General features: G+C 42.9%; 1 protein-coding gene across 1 annotated transcript in view; it reads left to right on the forward strand.

Moving 5' to 3' along the window:
• The window catches only part of LZTFL1 (leucine zipper transcription factor like 1), a 446,657-nt gene that overhangs the window by 87,201 nt on the left and 338,351 nt on the right, over nt 1-21,105 (forward strand). The window contains exon 3 of the mRNA XM_085607356.1: nt 869-1,063. Within this exon, the coding sequence (XP_085463482.1) occupies nt 869-1,063 (195 nt within the window). The remainder of the gene's footprint in view (nt 1-868; nt 1,064-21,105) is intronic.

Raw genomic sequence — 21,105 nt, forward strand, 5'->3', positions numbered from 1 at the left:
TTCTCCGCGGTCGCCTTTGCCCTCTTTCCTCCACACGATCCACTGCAGTCTTCCCTCCGGGGGGCGGAGTCTCCCCTCCAGCATTGTAGCAGAACCTGCCACTGTAAGCATAAGACATCTTATAATGGCAAATTTCAACTGGCCATAAATGCCCTTTATTTTTGTCATTTGTTATCTAAATCATTGTAAGCTTGTCTCGGACATGATACATTTGCCCTGACTGCTGGTTAAGGTGGGAGTTCCATATAAGGTTCTTATTCTGACTACCAACAGTATTTGGGCCACTGTATCCTAGACTTCAGCTCTGTCAGCTCCCGCCCTACTTTAGGTCTTTGTAGTCAGGGATCCTATGTCCTCCAAGAGACACAAAGATGCGAGCCTTTAATCGGTTCCTAGATGTCTACGGCTGGCCTCCAGAATGCACTCTCAGCAGAGCTATTGATGATGGATGAGGGTAAGGGATTTCATAAAGACTCACCTTTTTAGGGAGTAGTTCCTTTAGTGCTGGCCGTCCAAGTCTTTCTCCCCTCCACTGAAGACAGGTGTGGGACTAATACTACATTACGAGGCTTCCCCTCGCCAGCCACAAGCTGCTTTAGGATGCAAGCGTCCGGATGTCCAAAAAGGCTTAACATTGGCAAAATGTAAATCCTCACTGCCACTTTGTTTATGAATACCATTTAATCTGTAATGCTGAATAGTTCTAGTGCATCTCAGTGAACATAAGTGACATTTTGGATAAAATGTTAATCCTAAACTCAATGATGTTTGCTAATTCAAGTTCGAGTGTACTGTTCCGCAATCCCATTTCCTTTATGCGAAGGTGTTCTAAAGTACTATTTCATTGCGCCCTGTCTCTTCTCCTCAGGCTTGTGGACGAGACTTTCACTGTTGACGAAGTTACTGAGATGTTGAATGGTTTACAAGTTGTGGTTCATGGTGAAGTGGAAACAGAACTCATTAATACCACACATACCAACGTTCTTCTGCTACGTCAGCTCTTTTTCCAGGCTGAGAAATGGCACCTGAAGTTACAGACCGATATCTCTGAGCTGGAAAACCGGTAACAACAACCTTGGTGTTTTCTAAGAAAATGTGATGTTATCGTATGTAATTACACTTATAAAACTGTGTTCATGCTATTGAATTCAGGAAGGCTTGAGTGGCATCTGTCCTAACACCCTGACTTTGAATGCATGTCCTCATTCACAAACGTTTCAAGTAGGTGCAAATATTGTTGGATTTGCTATTGTAAATTTAAAGTCATAATCACCGCATTACTCGTCCAACTTTCCTTTCATAATTCACATTCCCCTATCAAATGTTCCATCATGTTACCAGATTGTCAGAAAGCCTTTACCTGGGGTACTGCTCTTGCTATTTTCTGGATTGAGGATTGTCCCCATAGGCAATGTTTGTTGAGCCTCCATTTAGAGGTCAATCGATGACTTGGTAAAGCACAACTGTCCGAACTCTTACTTGATTGTTTATGAATGCCTTTCAACTGCCACTGAGCTATATTCTAGTTTCAGCCTGACTGCCTTCAAATGAGACACCAGTTTTAGTTTTGTGTGAGATTGTGCTGGCTGCCAACCTGCCCATTTCCTTTCAATTTTCCTTTTTAGGGATTTTAAAAAAAGATGTTCACAAATGTAACTGGATCAGGCACCTGGGTGAAAACAATCGGTGTTTAGAATTTCCATGACAATAAACATGAGGGAGAACCAAGATTACAAGACAGTAACTTGTTGTCTCCTCCTTTTTCTGTTAAACAATAAAGCCTTCAGTTATTTTTTTTTACACTTTTCTTTTATGCATCGTTTCTCTTCATGTGCAGCTCTGTCTTGGCCACAATGACTTCTTTCCTCCAGTTGTCATTTCATTAAAGTAAAATAGTTATTTATGTGTCTGGTCCTTTCTATTAATTGTATCACTGTTATTGTCTCCTATCCTAATATTTCGAGAACTAATCTTATGGCGTGTTTCATCTCACAAATCTCACTCCAGAGGTAGAGAAATTACACAACTGTGACAAGAACACAGATATTCATAAACTCTTTCGGGGAGGCATTCAATGATACGATTAAGGTTTCTTGATTAACTAAGGCCCACATAACCATTGGCCACAACTAACACCACAGGAACATTATTTTATAAAGTCTATGTTAGTGACAAAAGTGAGTAAGTAAGCAAACAATAACTTCGTTTTAGGTTACCGAATAACAAACTACAAATAAAATGAAATCATTTCTCAGTTATGCATATCCCTATTTGTTGTTTGTTATTTCTTAAGTCTTGGCTCTGCATTTGGCCTGTAATACTAGCAAATATTTTAAAGATATTTGAGCCTCTCTCAGAAAGAAAATTGGGTACATTGTTGGTGCATTCCCATGTACATTGAGCCAAAACGTTGGTAAATCATGAAAGATTTTAACTTTCAGTTAATCAACGTGATCAGTTAAGGGTTCTCCCCGTGAGTAAAGTGTAGGGCAAACTGGGCCAGTGGTGCATTTTAAGCTCGATATGTACATAACATTGGAGAAAAAAAAACTTCCAAGACTAATTAAGAACGCTGTTCACCTCCCTCAAGCAATCTTTTTGGCAAAACTGTGCCAGAAGAAGATTTGTGACACACATTATGTTAGTCTCATTGACTAAATATGAGGATACAAATAGCGCTGAATAGGGTAGTTTGTTCCTTAATGATTTTTTCGGAAAATAGTACCAAATAGTGTGTTTTAAATATCTTTCATATATTAACATGTAAGAAAAGAGGACAGAAGTTTAAAAAAAACACAATGTACACAAGGCTTGGAGTTCATCAGCAAAGGCATTTTTAGAAAGCAATTGTAAAACTTTGTTTACTAAGCGTTTTAAGTCAGTACGTTGGTCTAGAGTGATAATAATGAAATTAGTTTACAAGGATGCGCCCCCTAACCCCCATTTTAATGATAAGGTCTATGCTGACAATGTCCCAATTTCCAGTAAGGAGTAATACCAAACTCCTGATGGCTTTGCTTGCTTTCCAATTCAGAGGGAAAATGGCCTAGGATTTTGAAACTGGACAGTTCTTCTTTGGGCAGACCAAAGCTGATAGCCATATTATTCATCCTTGACTGTAGTGGCAAAGCCATGAAAGAAAATTGGAATGTAAATTTGCCCAAAGTAATTATCGGTGGCAGAGATTCATTTAGGCATTTCTACATTGTGTTTGTTTTTGTTTTTATTTCAGTGAGACTCTACAAGTCCAGCAACAGGCAGTCACTCTCCGCATGCTTAGTGTCTGTTCTAATTAGTTCTCATTGCTATATATCAACAGTGTCCTCATCAAATAATTCTCCCTACAACCCACTCCTCTCTCTAACGTTTCCATGACTCTCAGTGGGCCCTGCAGCTAGTACCTGGATTAGGAAACATTGGGTGATGGCTGTGTGGTTCTGTTCTCATTAGGACAGTTTTGTGGGCCTCGTGGGCTGGGCAGACATTTCCAACTGGCCTGAAACCCCCTGATGTGAAAAGGTTCTCCAGTATTGGGGTGTCTTTCATAGATTCACATGCTTGAATATTCCCCGTCGTCGGAGTGGGAGTCCCACGGTAAATAATATAGCAATATATACAGTGATAATATATATATATATATATACCTATACATACGTAATCATATAAAAACAGAGATATAAGCATATACTAACCTCAAGAATGTCCCTATATGAAATTTCCATAGAGATACATGGAAAGAGAAAAAAGACATTCGCAGTCTATCTCTGTCATTATGTTAGTCCGAACTCCGGCCAATCAGGCGCCAGCTCCTCTCTAGAACCTTCTCCTCAGAGCTCCTCACCTCAGATTTTCTACCGCACGTCGTGTGAAAGGGAGTCTCCCTGAGCTCTGCTCAGTTTTTTCTCTTCAGGATGACTTCAAGTAAGAAGTCTTTGTTTAGACCTTTTTCTTTTGTGGAAAGCTACGTTATTCTCAGAAGATCCACACAGTAAGTGTATTTACTGTCTTTACCCTAACCATGAAGTGGGTGAATGTAATTCTGTAGAATTTTTCTACAAAAACTCTGAAAGACAGGGAAGGCCGTCTCTTGTTGTGGCTCCAGAGACTTAAGGATAAAGATGAAGTAATTTTCTGAGGTAGAAAACTTTACTTCTGGCCATTCCCACACAGCCTCAAAACGCAGTAGTGTACAGGAGTTACCTACTCCTTTCCTTAAAAAGAAGAAAATGTCTCTGACTATGACATCTGCCACTTCTTCTTCTTTGAATATTGCTGTGTCGCCCACGAGACATAGTTCTCAGGCTAGTGAGGTTTTCAACTTTCCAGTTTAAAAAAAAAAAAAAAAAATGGCTTCATCGTCTACGATGGCTCCGTCTACGATGGCTCCGTCTACGATGGCTCCGTCGACGATGGCTCCGTCGACGATGGCTCCGTCGACGATGGCTCCGTCGACGGTGGTTCCGTCGACGGTGGTTCCGTCGACGGTGGTTCCGTCTACGGTGGTTCCGTCTACGGTGGTTCCGTCTACGATGATTCCATCTACGGTGATTCCGTCGACGATGATTCCGTCGACGATGATTCCGTCGACGATGATTCCGTCGACGATGATTCCGTCGACGATGGTTCCGTCGACGATGGTTCCGTCGACGATGGTTCCGTCGACGATGGTTCCGTCGACGCTGGTTCCGTCGACGATGGTTCTGTCGACAATTAATCTTTCGATGGTGGTTCCGTCGACGATGGTTACGTCGACGATTCCGTCTACGAAGATCTCTTCAATAGCCTTCTATGCCTCAGAGCCCGTCGACTGCAGTCTCATCGGTGAAAATAAGGGTTTAAAAAAGATGACTTCTGCACAGAGGTCATTAAAAATCCAAATCTCTTCCACATATACAGCGACTACTTCCTCCTTTGCTGCTGTTCCTTTATTACTATTACCACCGAGTACTTGACAAGATATGTCGGGTGAGGTTATATCGGTGGAGGATTCCCGCCTTCCTTCACCATTGTTTTACCACTGACTCAGATCAAGATTCAGAAGAAAGTTTAGCTGAATCGGTTGTGACGGCACACAGTCCCTTAGATTTAGTAATAAGATGCCAGGAAGATAATAGTGATGAACAATTTTATCAGGAAGAAATTCCTACGGAAGACAAACTGCGACGCTACCATTGTCACTGATAACTATTCTGCAACTCATGTTGGACGACTATAATCGGCGGTTTTTCCTTTATCACCACAAGTGTCTGAGGTTCCGCTTACTCCAGTGGTGCCAACAACTATATCGGAACCGGTACCGGCTCCAATACTTTCTGTGGTAATACCTACAGTACCGCTGAGACATTCTTCAACTCGGACAGTACCTCCTCATGATACTGAAGAAGAAGAAATTCCTCAGGACAGGGAGGATCGTGAGATTCTCGATGATGGTGGCGATGCTGATGATGATGATGATGGTATGGCGGAGTGGGATAACTATCATGCCCAAACACCATCTCCCTCTCCGGTGCTACCTGGTGACTCACCACCTGTTGATATGCAAGTTCCACCAGTTAAGGGATAGGACAGCACTAACGTTCAAATTAACTAAGGATTATTTCCTGTACGATTTCAAAAATCAGCCTGTTAAACAAACACATACAATCCCTATAATCGAGTTTATTGAGGAGGAAGGCAAAAAGGATTATGAAGGCCTCATAGTCTTCCGGCACGGGTGCCTAGACTGGAGAAAAAGTACAAATCACCATTAGGAGCACCAGCGTGCCTCACTGGTCAAGCGAAGCCAGATTCTGTAGTCACACAGGCAGCGCAACGCCGGGCTAGAAACCCTGCATCTACGATCACTGCACCACCTGATCGTGGTGGATGTCGTTTGGATGCCATAGGGTGAAAATTCTCTTCGATGGCTTCCACCATGGTGAGAGCGGCTAATGCTTTAGCCATCCTGGGTCGTTAGGACCGTCAAGTATGGGCGGATATGTCAACACTAGTTGAGCAACTGCCGGTACAGTCAAAGACCATGGCATATGACGAAGAAGTTTTATTCGGAGATCAGGTGGATGAAGCTCTCCAATCGATAAAGAAAGATACAGATACTGCTCGCTCTCTGGGCACATTGCAATTTTGAAAACAGCCCTTTCGGGGTGCACGCGGACGCGGCACCTCCTCTAATTTTCGAAGAGGAATCAATCAATATCGACCTTATAACCAGGGTTCAAACCGATATTCCTCTAACCAACAGCAAACTTCTCGACAGCAGTCTTCCAAGACTTACAGAGGAAAATCCTCTTACAAGGGTTACACTCCTAAGAGACATGACTTCCATCAGTCCCAGAAAATAGGAGGTCGAATCTATCGGTACTATTTTCAATGGTCCTCCATACAAGGAACCGTTGGGTTTTGGAAATTATGGAAAGAGGTCACACTTTGGGGTTCATCGAATTCCCTCCACCCACACCACCTACCGGCGGACTACCACCGGCTCATATTTAAGAACTGTTACAACAAGTTCAATTTCTATAACACAAGGGAGCCATAGGAGTAGTACCAAGATCTCAAAAGAGGGAAAGGATTTATTCCCGATTCTTCCTTATCACCAAAAGGAAGGGGGAATGGAAGCCCATTCTAGATCCGAGGGCTCTCAGCAGGTATCTAAAGAAACAATATTTTCGTAGGCGAGCGCTTGTAGATATCTTGCGATTATTTTCACAAGGAGATTTCATGGAAACAATCGACCTCCAAGATGCATATTTACATATCTCCATACTACGACAACATCGGAAATTTCTTCGTTTTCGAGTGGGTCGAGAGGATTTTCCAGTTCAAAGTATTACCATTCGGACTACGCTCGGCCCCTCGAGTGTTTACAAGGGTGCTAGCCCCTGTGGTAGCGTCCTACGTTCCAGGGTGTTCAGATTTTTCCATTTCTGGACGACTATCTCCTAAAATCACAATCGAAAGTTCAACTTCTACAACACACACATCTTTGACAGGAGGTGTTTTCGCGCCTTAGGGCTCTCCATAAATACCACAAAGTCCCATCTACAGCCTTCTCATCGCATGGATTTTCTGGGAGCAACTTTAGACAGTGTCAGCAAGGGCACTTCTCTCCCAAGACCGTTTTCAAAAAAAAAAAAAAAAAAAAAAGGTTTCCGACTGGTAACCCTTATCAGATCAAAAAGATCAGTTTCTGTAAGAATATTGAAGTCCTTTCTGAAAATGGCGTCATCATGCATTGCATTGATCCCTCATTACAGATTACAGACACGCCCCATCCAAGGAGTACTGGATGTCCAAGAACGCCAGGTTACAGGTTCTTTAAACGATGTTGTAAACGTCACAGATCGGATGAGGTTGGCGCAAAGGTGGTGGACACAACCGTTAAATCTAACGGAAGGCATTTCTTTTCTGACAATGGTACCAGACATGACAATAACAGACGCCTCTCTGTAAGGATGGGGTGCTCAAAGCTTTTCATCCTTTAATCCAAGGAGAATCAGTCCTGATACAGACAGACTATACAACCTGCATGCACTATATAAACAAGCAGGGCGGGAAAAAAATCTCCGAAACTGTCTCGACTAGCTCAGTCGATTTGGGATTGGTCTGTCAACCATCGCATCACGATTGCAGCAGTTCATCGACCGGGGGTATCCAATATCTTGGCGGATTCCCTGAGCAGGTCCTCCTCATCGACCCACGAATGGGAGTTGCATCAACCAACTCTAGAGAGGATATTTCAACGATGGGGTCGCCCACAGCTGGATCTCTTTGCCACACTAGAGAACCGTAAATGCCGAGATTACGCAAGCTGGCATCCCCACAAAAGATCTCTGGGCAATGCCTTTTTGATGGACTGGGACAATCTGTTTGACTACGTTTTTTCTTCCCCCAATCCCACTCGTACCTCGAGTTTCTGTGGAAGATGCGGAGGCAACCTTGCCATCTACTTCTATAGCCCCCCCGTTGGCCTCGGCAGGCATGGTTCTCAGAACTACTCCTACTGTCTTTATGCGAACCAATCCTTCTACATCCTCGTGCAGCTCTCTCACGATGGACAAGGGGAAAATTTGTCATCCGAATCCCTCCTCACTGAGCTTATCAGCTTGGAACCTGAGCACTGTGAATTTGCCCATTTAGATATTCCACAGGACTGTAGAGACATTTTGGCTCAGGCGAGGGCTCCTTCTACGGTGAAAACGTACAAATTAAAGTGGAAAAGGTTCTCCACTGGTGTGCATCTAATGGGGTGCACCCGTTTTCACTCCACACCAGAACAATTGTTACCGTTCTTCTTGCATTTAGCTAACTCCGGGTTCTCTCATGCAACCTTTAGGGGTTTTTTCTGGCGGCAATTTTCCGTTTCCGACAGGATGGTTCAACTTCCCTTTGTTCTTCAAGGATTATCCATCAATTCTTCTAGGGGTTATTTTGCAAATTTCCTCCTGTTAGACGCCCTCCTCCATTGTGGCATCTGAACATCGTATTGGCTCAACTAATGAGACCACCGTACGAACCGATTCACAAGGTCGAGTTGTAGTATCTAACATGGAAGGTGGCTCTTCTTCGAGTGCTAACGTCTTCACGTCGCGTCCGTGACATTGATGCATTTACAATAAATCCACCTTTTCCTACAGTTCAAACCAGATTCTGTAGTATTGCGTACAAATCCAACTTTCTTGCTGAAGGTGCCTTCAGACTGTCATATTAACGAACCAGTGATTTTAAGAACTTTCTTTGCTAATCCGCAAACTCCTGCGGAGCAGAGATTACATTCCCTGGATGTGAAACGATGTTTAACATTCTACATCAGCAGAACGGCTGCTTTACGAAAGACTGATCAACTATTCATAGCTTATGGACGCTTTCACAAGGGTCGTCCAGTGACGAAACCTACTATTGCACGTTAAGTTTTCAACTGCCATCGTCTTCTGCCATCAAAAGGCAAACAAGCCATTGCAGTCACCAGTGAGGGCTCACTCCACCAGAGCAATGTCTTCCTCAACTGCTTTATTTGCTGGAGTGCCTTTGCATCAGAGCTGCAGAGCAGCTACGTGGTCGAGCAGACACACGTTTACAAGACACTATTGCTTGACAACTTTAAACGAGGAGGATGCTGCAGTTGGGCAGGCAGTGCTTCGCAATCTTTTTAAATAAGATGAGCCTCTTCCTTCCCTCCTCCATATTGTTTCCATTTATAATTGACATAATGATGCATTTATACTGTTACAGTTATTCAGTACTGTCATGTGCATAAGAAGATTGATTGTCATTACAATTTCGAAGCTGTGTGATCATGGAAACTATGATGATTGTTACTGCTAGCTATTCTATATTCAAGCATGTGAATCTATGAAAGACACCCCAATACTGGAGAAGAACAATTGTTACTTACCTGTAAACAGGTGGTTCTCCAGTATTGGTGTCTTTCATAGATTCACATGCGACCCTCCCTCCTCCCTTCAGAGGCTCTCTTCTCCTCATACACTCTGAGTCACTATGGTGCTACGAAAATCTGAGGTGAGGAGCTCTGAGGAGAAGGTTCTAGAGAGGAGCTGGCGCCTGATTGGCCGGAGTTCGGACTAACATAATGACAGAGATAGACTGCGAATGTCTTTTTTCTCTTTCCATGTATCTCTATGGAAATTTCATATAGGGACATTCTTGAGGTTAGTATATGCTTATATCTCTGTTTTTATATGATTACGTATGTATAGGTATATATATATATATATATATATATATATATATATATATATATATATATATATCACTGTATATATTGCTATATTATTTACCGTGGGACTCCCACTCCGACGACGGGGAATATTCAAGCATGTGAATCTATGAAAGACACCAATACTGGAGAACCACCTGTTTACAGGTAAGTAACAATTGTTCATCTGTGGTAATTTGAAGCTGCCATATTTCCATCTGGATTCCCATTGTGCCTCTGAAATTCGGCTAACATTAGAAGATGACCCAGGCCATCCGAGAGCCACCCCACTATTTATTTATGTCAGTGGAATGTTGTGTACACAAAATGGCATGTTTTCACCAAATTGATGAGATAGTCCACTATGCATGATTACATAACAAGCAAGCTAACCCTTCTGAAGTGGATTGTGCTGTACACCTCCCCACCCCAAAAAAGGTGTTAAACAGTAATACAAAATATTGTACTTTGAGAGTACATTTTGTTCCTCAGATCCCAATATGAACAAGGGGTGCATTTAGTGCTGATATTGCACGTTGGTAGCTTTCCATATTCACTGACCATTTGGTGTACAATACTCTCATGCAGCTCTATAGTGCAACAAGGATAGTTAACAGTTTGTTTATGTAGTCATGACAGCCGCCCATGTTTAAATTATTACATTTTGCCTCACACAGTACACTGCTCTGTTACTAGTGTGAACCCTCCTCTGTGCGGTAGGGCTATACTTACAGTGTCTCTTTTGGAAAAGTTAAGTATATGATCATTGAGACAAAGTCTCCAGTGCATGCCTGCGCACCTGCTCATGTATATTAGTGAATTCTTAAATAAAATCCCCAATAAGCTAGAGGACTGCAGGAGATATTTTGTCTCGCATGCAGAGTAAATAATAATGACCCCGGTTCTAGAACTTTGGGATCCCCGAATCTCATCAAACCTGCTAATTGTACAGAAAACCAGCCCTCAACAGTTTCTTTAGCTTTCTCATCTGCTACTCTAAAAGCACTGCCATCGAATATGAGAGAAAGCACCTTCATAACAGTCTTCAATCAGAATTTGGCATGAAATCCAAACCTCGCCCAGCCGCCCACCCTTGTTGATTAGAGTCAATGCTCTCACTTCCCTGGTATCTAAAACTGTCCCTTCAATGTTGAAACTTAGAAATTGCCATATGATAATTTATCACCCACCATGTTGTTTCGTTATGGAACTGTTCTCAACAGAAAATTGGAGAACCATCCGGTCACTATTCTTTTCAATGTAACTTCGGTCACTTTTCAGGTTTAACAGCTGAATGATAACACTAGGCACTGTCCTAAAGTAACAATGCATTATTTGCCTCTTTTCCTCCTAAAAATGTATCAATTATTAAAGGGAGGTAGAAATATGGCAGCTGTCAAGTTTTAACTTCAAGCCATTAAAATTTGAAAAAGTGGACAGATGTTATGTTGAAAAATATGGCATAAAAAGACGTTTCTTGGACTTTGTACTGTGCCACGAACCTCGCAATAAAAGGAGGTCTTCACCAAAGCCTTCATCACTGAATGGCACTACCACCTGCATTTCAGATCATCTCCTTGTTTTCAAATTACATGTAGAGTCAGTGAATCTTCTGAAATCTAGGTGTGGATAAGTCGGTATCTCCTGCTGCCATCTTCACACCCACAGCTTCTGCGTGGCACAAATTAAGGTCTGGCCTTTGACAGTTACTTCCCCTCTGGCACAGCGAGCAGATACTTTAACGATGTGCATCTGCAGAGCAGTGAAAAAAGATATTGCTATGCAAAGTGTGGTTTCTAGAATCTGCTGGGCCAAACTGTTGAATGGTGATAGACCTTTGCATCCAAACAACCTACCATAATTTCGAATCCAAACTTTGATCATTGTTTTTGCTAGGTTACAAAATTCTAAAAACTTTCATGTATCAGATAGCTGACACTGATCTCGCTTCAGAAGTATGCCCTTCTCCTTCAATTGCCTTTTGTTTTCTTGCATTATGTCGAATGTACCACACTTCTATTGGTCACTCTACTTTAGAATACATGATTAACTGTCTTGAGCTATTTTCTTGATAGTTTTGCAAAGATTTTTCATGGGGCACCTGTATTAATGTTACTAAAAGAGCGTAGACTCTAGTAAGTTGACCTCTAGTAAGTGGACACTGCACCTGTTCCTCCTTTATTGACTTGGGGCATGTTTCTGAACAAGGTAAAATGTAAATTATAGATGCATGGGTGTCTGCAGTCTAAATAGCATGCATTAAAAAATGCAGTTGGTTTCACCTTGTCCAACCTTTTGCTCAAAAACGGGGCAGTGGCCAAATCAGATCTGTGCTCTGTTCTAAACGAAGCCAGTGTTGCCTAAGCAAGTACAATTGTGTACACGTTACTTTATTTTTACTAGTTGACCTCCTAATGTATTAAAAAGTATTTACATTAGGACTGTGACACCATCAACATGCCCACAATATGCAAGGAATTACTTCCAGTAAGCCAGGGCCAGCATCCTGCCAAAGTGAGCAGCTTCATGCCACGCGTTCCCACAGTATGTTATAATTGACCACCATAATGGAGGCACTAGCAGTACTGCAGGGCGTGGGTACCAGGGATGCTCACAATGTGTGCAGAAATACTACTATAATCCCCTGTATACCCACAATAAATCAATAATTATTATGTGAGGGGCCAGCATTTGATCCTGTGTGGTCAATTGACAGTATCCAATGAATGATCACAAGTTGCCGAGCATTATAAGCGTTTTGTGATGTTCAGCATGAAGGGCCAATAAACATCCTACCTTGGATTCCTAAAATTAACAGGAATTACCACCCTTGTACCAGGAGCAGCAGATTACCTGAGACGGGAAGCAGGCATTATTCCATGGACGCCCACATGTTGCTAAGAATTACCACTGTAATGCAAGGGCCAGCATTTTACCACAAGTGATCAGTGGGAATCTTCCAATAGATTTCTGCAGGTTGCCAAGAATCTTTACCATTAAGTGCTGACCAGCATATTGATGGGATTGAGCATCTTCCCAAGAATGCTCACAGTTTGCCAAAAATTACCATCATTACTAAGGGAAACAGTGGTTTCAACGCGGGTAATACCACGCGTGTAGGTTACAACGTGGACATTACATCGTCCGCGTTGTTGCCACGCATGGCATTACATCGCAAGTCGTTTCAACAACTTGCGCTAGATGGCGCGCAACACCAGGGAATGTGTTGGATTTTAAATCCAACACATTCCCTGCTATTGCGCTAACTGGAGTAGGAATAGTAATTTATACTATTCCTAAGTCCAGCGCGCCATCTAGTGAAAGTCGTAGAAACGACTTGCGATGTAAAGCCATGCGTGGTAACAATGCGGACGATGTAACGTCCGCGTTGTAACCTACCGCGTGGTATTTGCTTGTTGTGTAAAGAGACATATTCCATTACTAAAGGATCAGCACTGGTGGGAAACTGGCCTTGTCCCATGGATGGCCACAAGTTGGTAAGAATAACAACCAGCGTGCCAGGCTCCGCATGCTACAAGGAATGGGATAGGACAGGAACATTTTACCAGTGTGAGCAGGTGCCATAAAATACAAACACTGCTAAAAGGGACGAGTACCTCTTTTTGCATACTTTCTTTCCTCTGGTGCTCCATGCTGCATCTTCTCATCCTCACATGGCAGGCTCTGGTTTTCTGTTCTTCGGCTGTCGCTCCTGTGAAAACAGAGAGGTGAACAGGTGCTTCTCGGGCAGCTTGGGGAAGAAGTGGGCACTATTGGGGGTAGAGGACAAGTGTAATTGTCTTGTGGGTGTAGGGGCTATTGGGTGGTCATGGGTGATTCCCGGTCTAGGGTGCAGCAGATGGGGAACGTCTGAGAAAACCTGGGGAAGGGGCAGGCAGGAGTGCTGGGGGAATGGGGCAGGAAATGTGCAAACAGGAGTGACTGGGTGAGGTGGGAGTAAATCATATACTTGGGGTGGAGGGGTAGAGGACTATTGTGGTCTATTGAGTGGGTGGCAGAGCTCACAAAATATGCAGGCCAGAGGAGGCAGGGTGGAAGGGTTCAGTAGAGCCTCTGATTGAGAGATTCACTTCTCTTCACCTGTGCGCATGCCTCAGGTACATTTACACGTGCTTCAGAGTCTTTTCTGGCACTCAGGACACATAAGAGAGGGACAGTAGCCTACTTTGCTTCTGTTTAAAGATACATTTGGAAGCTTGTGCTGCCTATTTGCATGGAATTAACATTTCCACTAGTAACAGGACAGTGTACTGCAAATTTTCTTTTCTTGACTTGGCAGGATATAAATAATGTTTGCTGATGGCTGCAATACCTCGACTTTAAAATATCCTTAGTGTATGCTAGAGCTGCAGTGAACTATTGTGCTATGTTTAAAGAATGTTTGGAAACGTTTCGTTGACATGAACCAAATTACTTGTTTGTGTTGCAGGATCCAGCCATCTATAAACAAGACAGTGTACCACACATTTTCTTCTCTCTTTTTGCCAAAACGTTCTAAATTATATGGATAGCAGTTATATATACATATACACTTTTTCATAATAGCCTTCTCACCTAGAGCTATGATTGCGTGGTACATTTCAGTGCTTCTAAGCACGTTGAAGCTTCTCACTACATGTCATCTCTGCAGAAAATCTACACATTCATATTGGGGACTGCCTTCTAGTAATAAGACAGAATGCTTTATTTCCCGTTACTAATTTGATCATTTTACCGAATATTGCAAACTTAGATGATTAACTCAATGAATTTGCGTTGTGTTCCAAACTCTTGATTTGGAATCGAACTCCTAATTTGAAGGCTAATATTTTGGGGTCAAACTAGTTTTTTCAGAGATATTTAAATGAGATATGTAAGAATTCTGCAACAGTGAGTACATACAAATGATATGGGCTGTATATGAGAAGGCGTCAGCCTTGCAGCATTTACTGATCTATGTCATTAAAGTGCTGACTGTTGCGGTGCAGATGGTAAATGAGCATTCTAATTAAGAAGCGTGCAAAGTCTAGCCATTCCCAGGGCTGTTGGACATTTGGAAATGGGTGCTGCCTGTGGGGCATGTGTAGACTTGGATTGTATGTTGCTGGCAATCTAGAGGCCGGGCATGTGGAGGTTTGCATTCATTACCTGTGGATTCTTGCCTTAACTGTTACTGGCGAGTGGAAATGTTGAAAATGATATTTGGAAAATGTGGAAAATCCATAATCCTGTTAAAGTTATCTTGAATTGTAACGTATTTCAACTAATTTTACTCTAACGATTTACCAAAGGAGCGAGCATAGCAAAGCCAGTCGTGGTTCAACGCTCTGGGGATAAAGTCCAGCAGTGCATTTTACAGTACTGTTTTCTAAATTTGCTGTTTAAAAATGTTTTTACAGGTTAGTCACGATGTATGTAAGCTGACAAATCAGCACGTTTCATTCGAAAGAAAGCACCCTCATCAATAACTGCCCCAATCTGACATGAATTAGCAGTCACTCAACCACAAAGTAAGAACCACTGCACCATATACATTAATTGAAGAGTTCATCAACTGCATAGGCAATATCTTTTATTCTTTAGGCAATTATTAATGGATATTTAGCAGAAAAAACACCCCCTCTGAGAAGAGTAATTAGCAAAAACAGAGACCCAATCACATGTATATTTTTCCGTCAGACATGCTTCTCCATAAAATTGGTGTTAATTTTTAATTCCATTTCTTAAAGACAATCTGATATGCTGTGTCATAAACTGAACATAAAATAACAATGCATTAGGCCATTTGACTCCATTTCTGCAGTTCTGCTAGTACCACATGCTGAGTTTTTAAAGCATCTTTGCTCTCCCAATCGGTATACTGTCCTTTGTCGATCCCTTCATTTAAAAGTTTAAAAGAAAAAAAAGACCTAGACTTTATGTATTCAAAAGAAGCAATGTCAATCAATGAAAATGGTTTTGTTTGCCATTGTAACCCTATCACTTCTACCACCTTGTATCATACACATCCCTTAATTGCCAGAGGCACAGAGACCATAGACCCTGCCCTCTAACAACGTTTAGAAATGCAAATCTCCATCATCGATTGAGTGCGCTGCCCTGATATGTGCAGCTTTAGCTTGTCAATGTGTGTTTCTTTTATAAGCTTCATGCCATAGCTGTGTTGTGGGGGCTGCCTGCAGCTCTAAAATCGACATAAGCAGCTTGTTGGGGGGGAGCTACTGTCTGCTAGGCACTCTTACAATGCAATGAAGGTCCTGGCAGCAGCATTGGGGGAGGTTGCTCTGGTGGCATCTTTGCTGTAAACATTGAATGAGTGGTTCGATAGCAGTGGCTTGTAGGTGGCCGGCTGCTGGTGCTTCAATAGTAAATTATCTTGTCCGTCAATGGACGGCACAGTAGCAGTGGCGGGCCTGTGGAAATAGGGTGCTTGATTCAGAAACCGTGCCAAGGGAGAATCTGAGTGTGCTCTAATGAACCAGGTAGCAATGGTAGGTGCTCTGAAAATCAAATGACGGACCTCCCTCTGTAGATTCTTTTGACTCCATCTTGGAAATGTCACTGTGCTGATGCAGTGGGGGCAAGCCATGATTCATGCATGACGTCTTAAACTTCTGGTGATTGTGAGCTGATCAGAATGTAAATAACACCACAACAACTTAGAGGGTTGATCTTCTGCCCCTCTATTTGTATAGGTCTTATTGTATCTGCTTCATTATATGCTGGACAGAATATATCCTTTCTCAAAAATCAATACCTTAAATTGAATTTTGCTTTTTTAATGATTATTATTTAGGTCTGGCTTGGACACTGCTTTAGCTGGCTCGTTATTTTTGTGAAATAACATTTCTTAAAATCATGAATACAAATAAAAACTTCACGTACATACATCTATCCATAGATAATGGGCTTTGGGTCATCTCTCTCTTAATTTATTGATTTCTTCAGCATTTTGCTTCTGCCCATCCCAGCTTGCAGCCAGGGGTGCTGGGTAGCCCACTTCAACTGTTGACTCCCTTGCACTTTGAGTGATGGCACTTCAACAGGTCACATGTATATCCACCTAAAAAGAAGTGTACTTCAGCATCAGTGCTGGTGGGCCAGTAATTTACTTTACCAGTGCGTCTTTGCTTTTCGGCCTTTTTTCTATGTATTTTTTATAGTATTCTCTGTGTGTTTGAACTATTTCTACGCCTTACAGTAATTAAAAGCCAATAGTAGATCTTCTTTGTACCAGTAAAAAGAATTTTCTTGTGATGTGCAAATCTAAAAATGGTTTCAATACTTGTTCTAAGTACATCTGCGCGCTAGGAAGCACCCGTACGTGTCTATTAAAATTATGTGATGATTATTTTTTTTAGTTGTACATTTTCATTGTAAGCCTATGACCACCACATATAGGCAGCAGCACACCGTTTCTTCTTTTCAATATTTTTGTGACTAATGCTTGCAGTAGAAATTATAATAATAATAATAATCACATTTGCTTGCCAAGGCCCGACCTTTTGTTTTTGACGCTGGGTTAATGATGGGAAGACAAACCCCGAATCAGACTACGGTCTGTAAAGCAACTCGTGGAACTATGTGTAAAGTCCCATTGCCCCCAAGCTGTTCAAAGAGTCCAACTCATACTATGGCAAATTATGCGCACGCCTGTAACGCAATGTACATCTTTGGATTGAGGTGTGCAGAGCAGATCAACATTGCATAAATGTAGGGGGACTGATCACCGCAGTATCATGTTTGGTCGCCCGTATTCTGTATGTTGGTGTTAGTACATGTTTTGCACATTGCTCCTTCAAGGCATCTCTTCCCTAAAGGAGTTGATCAGCAGAGTTTTTTTGCTGATGTGGCTCAGGATGCGAGCCAAAAAAGGAAAGCGAGTTCGATAGGCAGCCTGCAGGCTCTGCATTTTTGCTGTCTGAGATGACATTGACGGCAGGTGCAGTTTTTATCAGCTTGTTAAGGATCCTTTACCTGTCAGTTACTAAAAGAGCGAAATGCTTGTATTTTTTAGATGATGCTAGCCTGCTCCAACGTGCCTTTTATGTTTTGCCCTCACGCTGGTTTTCAACAGTAAAGCTTTTTTTGCCAGTTGGTCTATTGAAACAGGTTTGCCCCAAGACAAAGTTCATCGTAATGTAATCGTTGAGATCACATTGAGTTGTGATTGCTGTCAGCTGCAGTCTTAATTGTATTCATGGTTGCTGACGTGGCGGACAAAAATATAGTCGCGGTTGAAATAACATTCCACTTGGAATTTGGCTGGCACATTTTAGCTCTGTATCTTCTTGGCTGCTTGAATTAAACATTATGCACCTCGGACGCAAGCACAATACGTAGTTATATAGAGTCGTATTTAAAAAACTTTAACCACACAGTAAAATATTTAATTTAATCCGGTTTCTGTGATTTATTTTTTTATTAGAAGGCAAGAAAAGAAATTAGGCATTATAAACGAATAGGTTGCAAATGGAGCATAGATTATACATAAAATATAGGCTCTCCGTGATTTTGAAAGCATGAATGAACAACCTACACCCATTAACATTTTATTGCTGAATGCAGTGGTGTTTACAGTACTGTATACATTTTTAAACCTAGGGCCTGATTTAGAAGAGAGAGGTAACTTGAAATAAGCACCTGAAACTTCTGCAGGAAAGCTTCCCTATTTTGTGACAACCAGTGGCAGACAAGTTATGCCCTGGTTACTTACGGGTAATCTTCATAACCCTTAGTCCGACTCCTCCTCGTCCGTGCAGCTCAGGTGAGCACCAACAAATTTGCCCACCTGTGGCTGCCTTCGCGCTTTAGCGATCATGTGGCAGACACGCCCCCTAATGGAGGGCTATAAAATTCCCACAACAGCGCGTCCGCTCAGGTGAGTACCAACGAATTTGATAGTTCTAGTACTCTCATTCTTTTCCTTGTCGGAGTCGGGTGCATTAGGCATTCGCCCCAGTTTGTAGCTCCCTGGCTTCCAGTTAACAGTGGACGCCATTTGAAGGGCCCGTTTTTAGCTCTTGCTCATATGTTTTACATTTTATATCCATTTATATCTTTTAACTTGTTTTCCAGTAACATTCCTCCACAGGGGAGCCTGTGTGGGGTTTGCAGGGTAGCTGGACCCTAGGTTCGTCCCCTTTTAATTTGACTATCTGTTTTTAGGGTGCCTTCGCGCTTCAGCACTCATGTGGCAGGCATGCCCCCTTCATGTAGGGCTATATAACTTTCACAACATCGTGTCTGTGCAGAGGGCGCGCCGCTCGTGCGCCGAAGGCAAGCCCGTCCGCGCTCAGACCGCACTCAGCACCAGCCATTATACCGGTTTGCCGTCCCAGCCTATAAATCTACTGATATATTCCAGAAACAAACTGCTCAACTGGAATTCTAGGGGTAAGCATTGCTTGGTTCCCTCTTTTTGCTTAGATAGAATCCCAGAGTCGACTTACTGTCCAGATTGCAAACTCACTCTTTTTAACACAAAGATTAAAACCTTTACTGCGAATTCAGCCTCTGCTTTGAAGGCTTGAACCCCGGCAAAGTTCGTCCGTTGTACGTTAATTAATGATCAAGCACTTGCTCAAGTTTTCTGATTTCATGGAAATGCAAGCGATCAACATCGCGTTTGTAACGTAGTCCTGGGCAGATGAGACATCGGGCCCAGATCTATCCATCGCTGTTCCGGCAGGTTTCGCTATCTTTAGGCAAGATCAAGTGGGAAAGAGAGGCGGTGGTATAGCCGTGATATATTGGAATGTCTGGAAAGGGGTCTTTGTAAATCAAAGTAATACCAAAGTCTTAGAAGCATCATCCTTTAAGATCCTACTTAATAACCAATATTCGTTTGATGCCATGCTTATCTATCGCCCTCCCCTGGGCCCAGGGCAACATTTTTACATACTTTGAGTCAGATGCTGGATATTATCTCCTAGTCGCCCGACTTTACATTTCTGGGGGATTAAAATCTTCTCTTAGAAGACACTCAGGATGGCGATTCTGTCCATCTTATAGATGTTATGGAAAGCATAGGGCTTACTCAACATCTAATTGGTTTTTTTTTTGTCCTCATACATGGCATACAACCGATGGCTGGGACTGGGTGGAAACTAACGAAGATTTTTTTTTTTCAAATTCTTTTTATTGGCATTTATTAGTACAATTGTTGCAGATATATATTTTCCCACAGTATCATGGTACAAGTACATCCAATCAGCTAGTATCGGTAAAGACCTGTACAATTAATTAGAGTTCCTGTGGATGCTGTATGTGCTACAGCAGGTGTTTGCTGTTTGCCAAGTAAGAAAACCGGGGAGGGGGGGGGAATCAAACTAGAGGTCGTCATGGGACTTAAGGTGGTACGGCCAGTCTAGGGCACACATGGTCCCTCTAGTATCTGAGTGTTGGCGCAGTTGTATCTCACTATGGAGGATGGGAGTTCGCGGACGGACACGCTGCATAGGTGAGTGGGTCGGGTTAGTGGGGAGGGCGGAAGACTAGCAAGCCCCAGGGAAGCTGTTAATCATCAGGGGGGATCTCCAGTTGTGTGGGCCTGCACAGTGGACAGCTGTGTGTCGTCATGGGTTGTCGCGTTCGTGGTCGATTCATCAGGAGCCTGGGACTGTTTGAATTGGTGTAACAAAAGCGCCCATTCCAGGGAAATTGGTATTTTTCGTATGCCTTTCACTTCCTCCTCTCGCACTGCATCTTCTTTGGCTGCAGTCCATTTGAGCACCGCCCCCACCCATGCTGCAATCGGGGGGCCTGAAGGGGAGCGCCAATGCATGGCTATGCAGCACTTAGCCAGTAGGTGAGCTAAGAAGACAAAACGTATGGGCAATTTATACCGTTTCCTCCGACCGACTATGACAAGCGCGCAACACTCCCATGTGGCTAGGTGGGTGAGTCCGGTGAGATCTCGGAGTGTCGTGTGGATAGACGACCAGAAGGCGTGGATATGATGAAAGTCTGCGGCTTGCGCCTGACATCGGGGGCAAAGCAAAGTTGTATCAGGATAGAAACGCTGCAGGCGTGCTGGTGTCAAGTAGGCCCTATGTAGAATGTGATATTGTATATTCTTAAAGCGGGCATTCCTGGATACTTTTTTAGGGAATTCGAGTGCCCTTTCCCATTCGTTGTCGTGGAATGCCCGTCCCGCCTCCTCCTCCCACCGGGTCCATAGGGGCCCTAGTAGTGGTGGTGTCAACTCCCCTATTGATTTGTATAACCATGTGGTGAGATGGCGTCCCGCTCCCATTCGGTATATCGTGTGGAGGACTGGGTGTGTGGGGGGCTCCCCTTGTGTAAGGTCATAGTATGGGCGGTAGTGACTGAGGAGCTGACGGTGCCGTAGGAATTGACCCGGGGGGAGGTCGTAGTCGTCAACAAGT

The sequence above is a fragment of the Triturus cristatus genome, chromosome 5_2 (genome assembly GCF_964204655.1).
Source record: "Triturus cristatus chromosome 5_2, aTriCri1.1, whole genome shotgun sequence".
In the NCBI taxonomy this organism is placed as follows: Eukaryota; Metazoa; Chordata; class Amphibia; order Caudata; family Salamandridae; genus Triturus; species Triturus cristatus.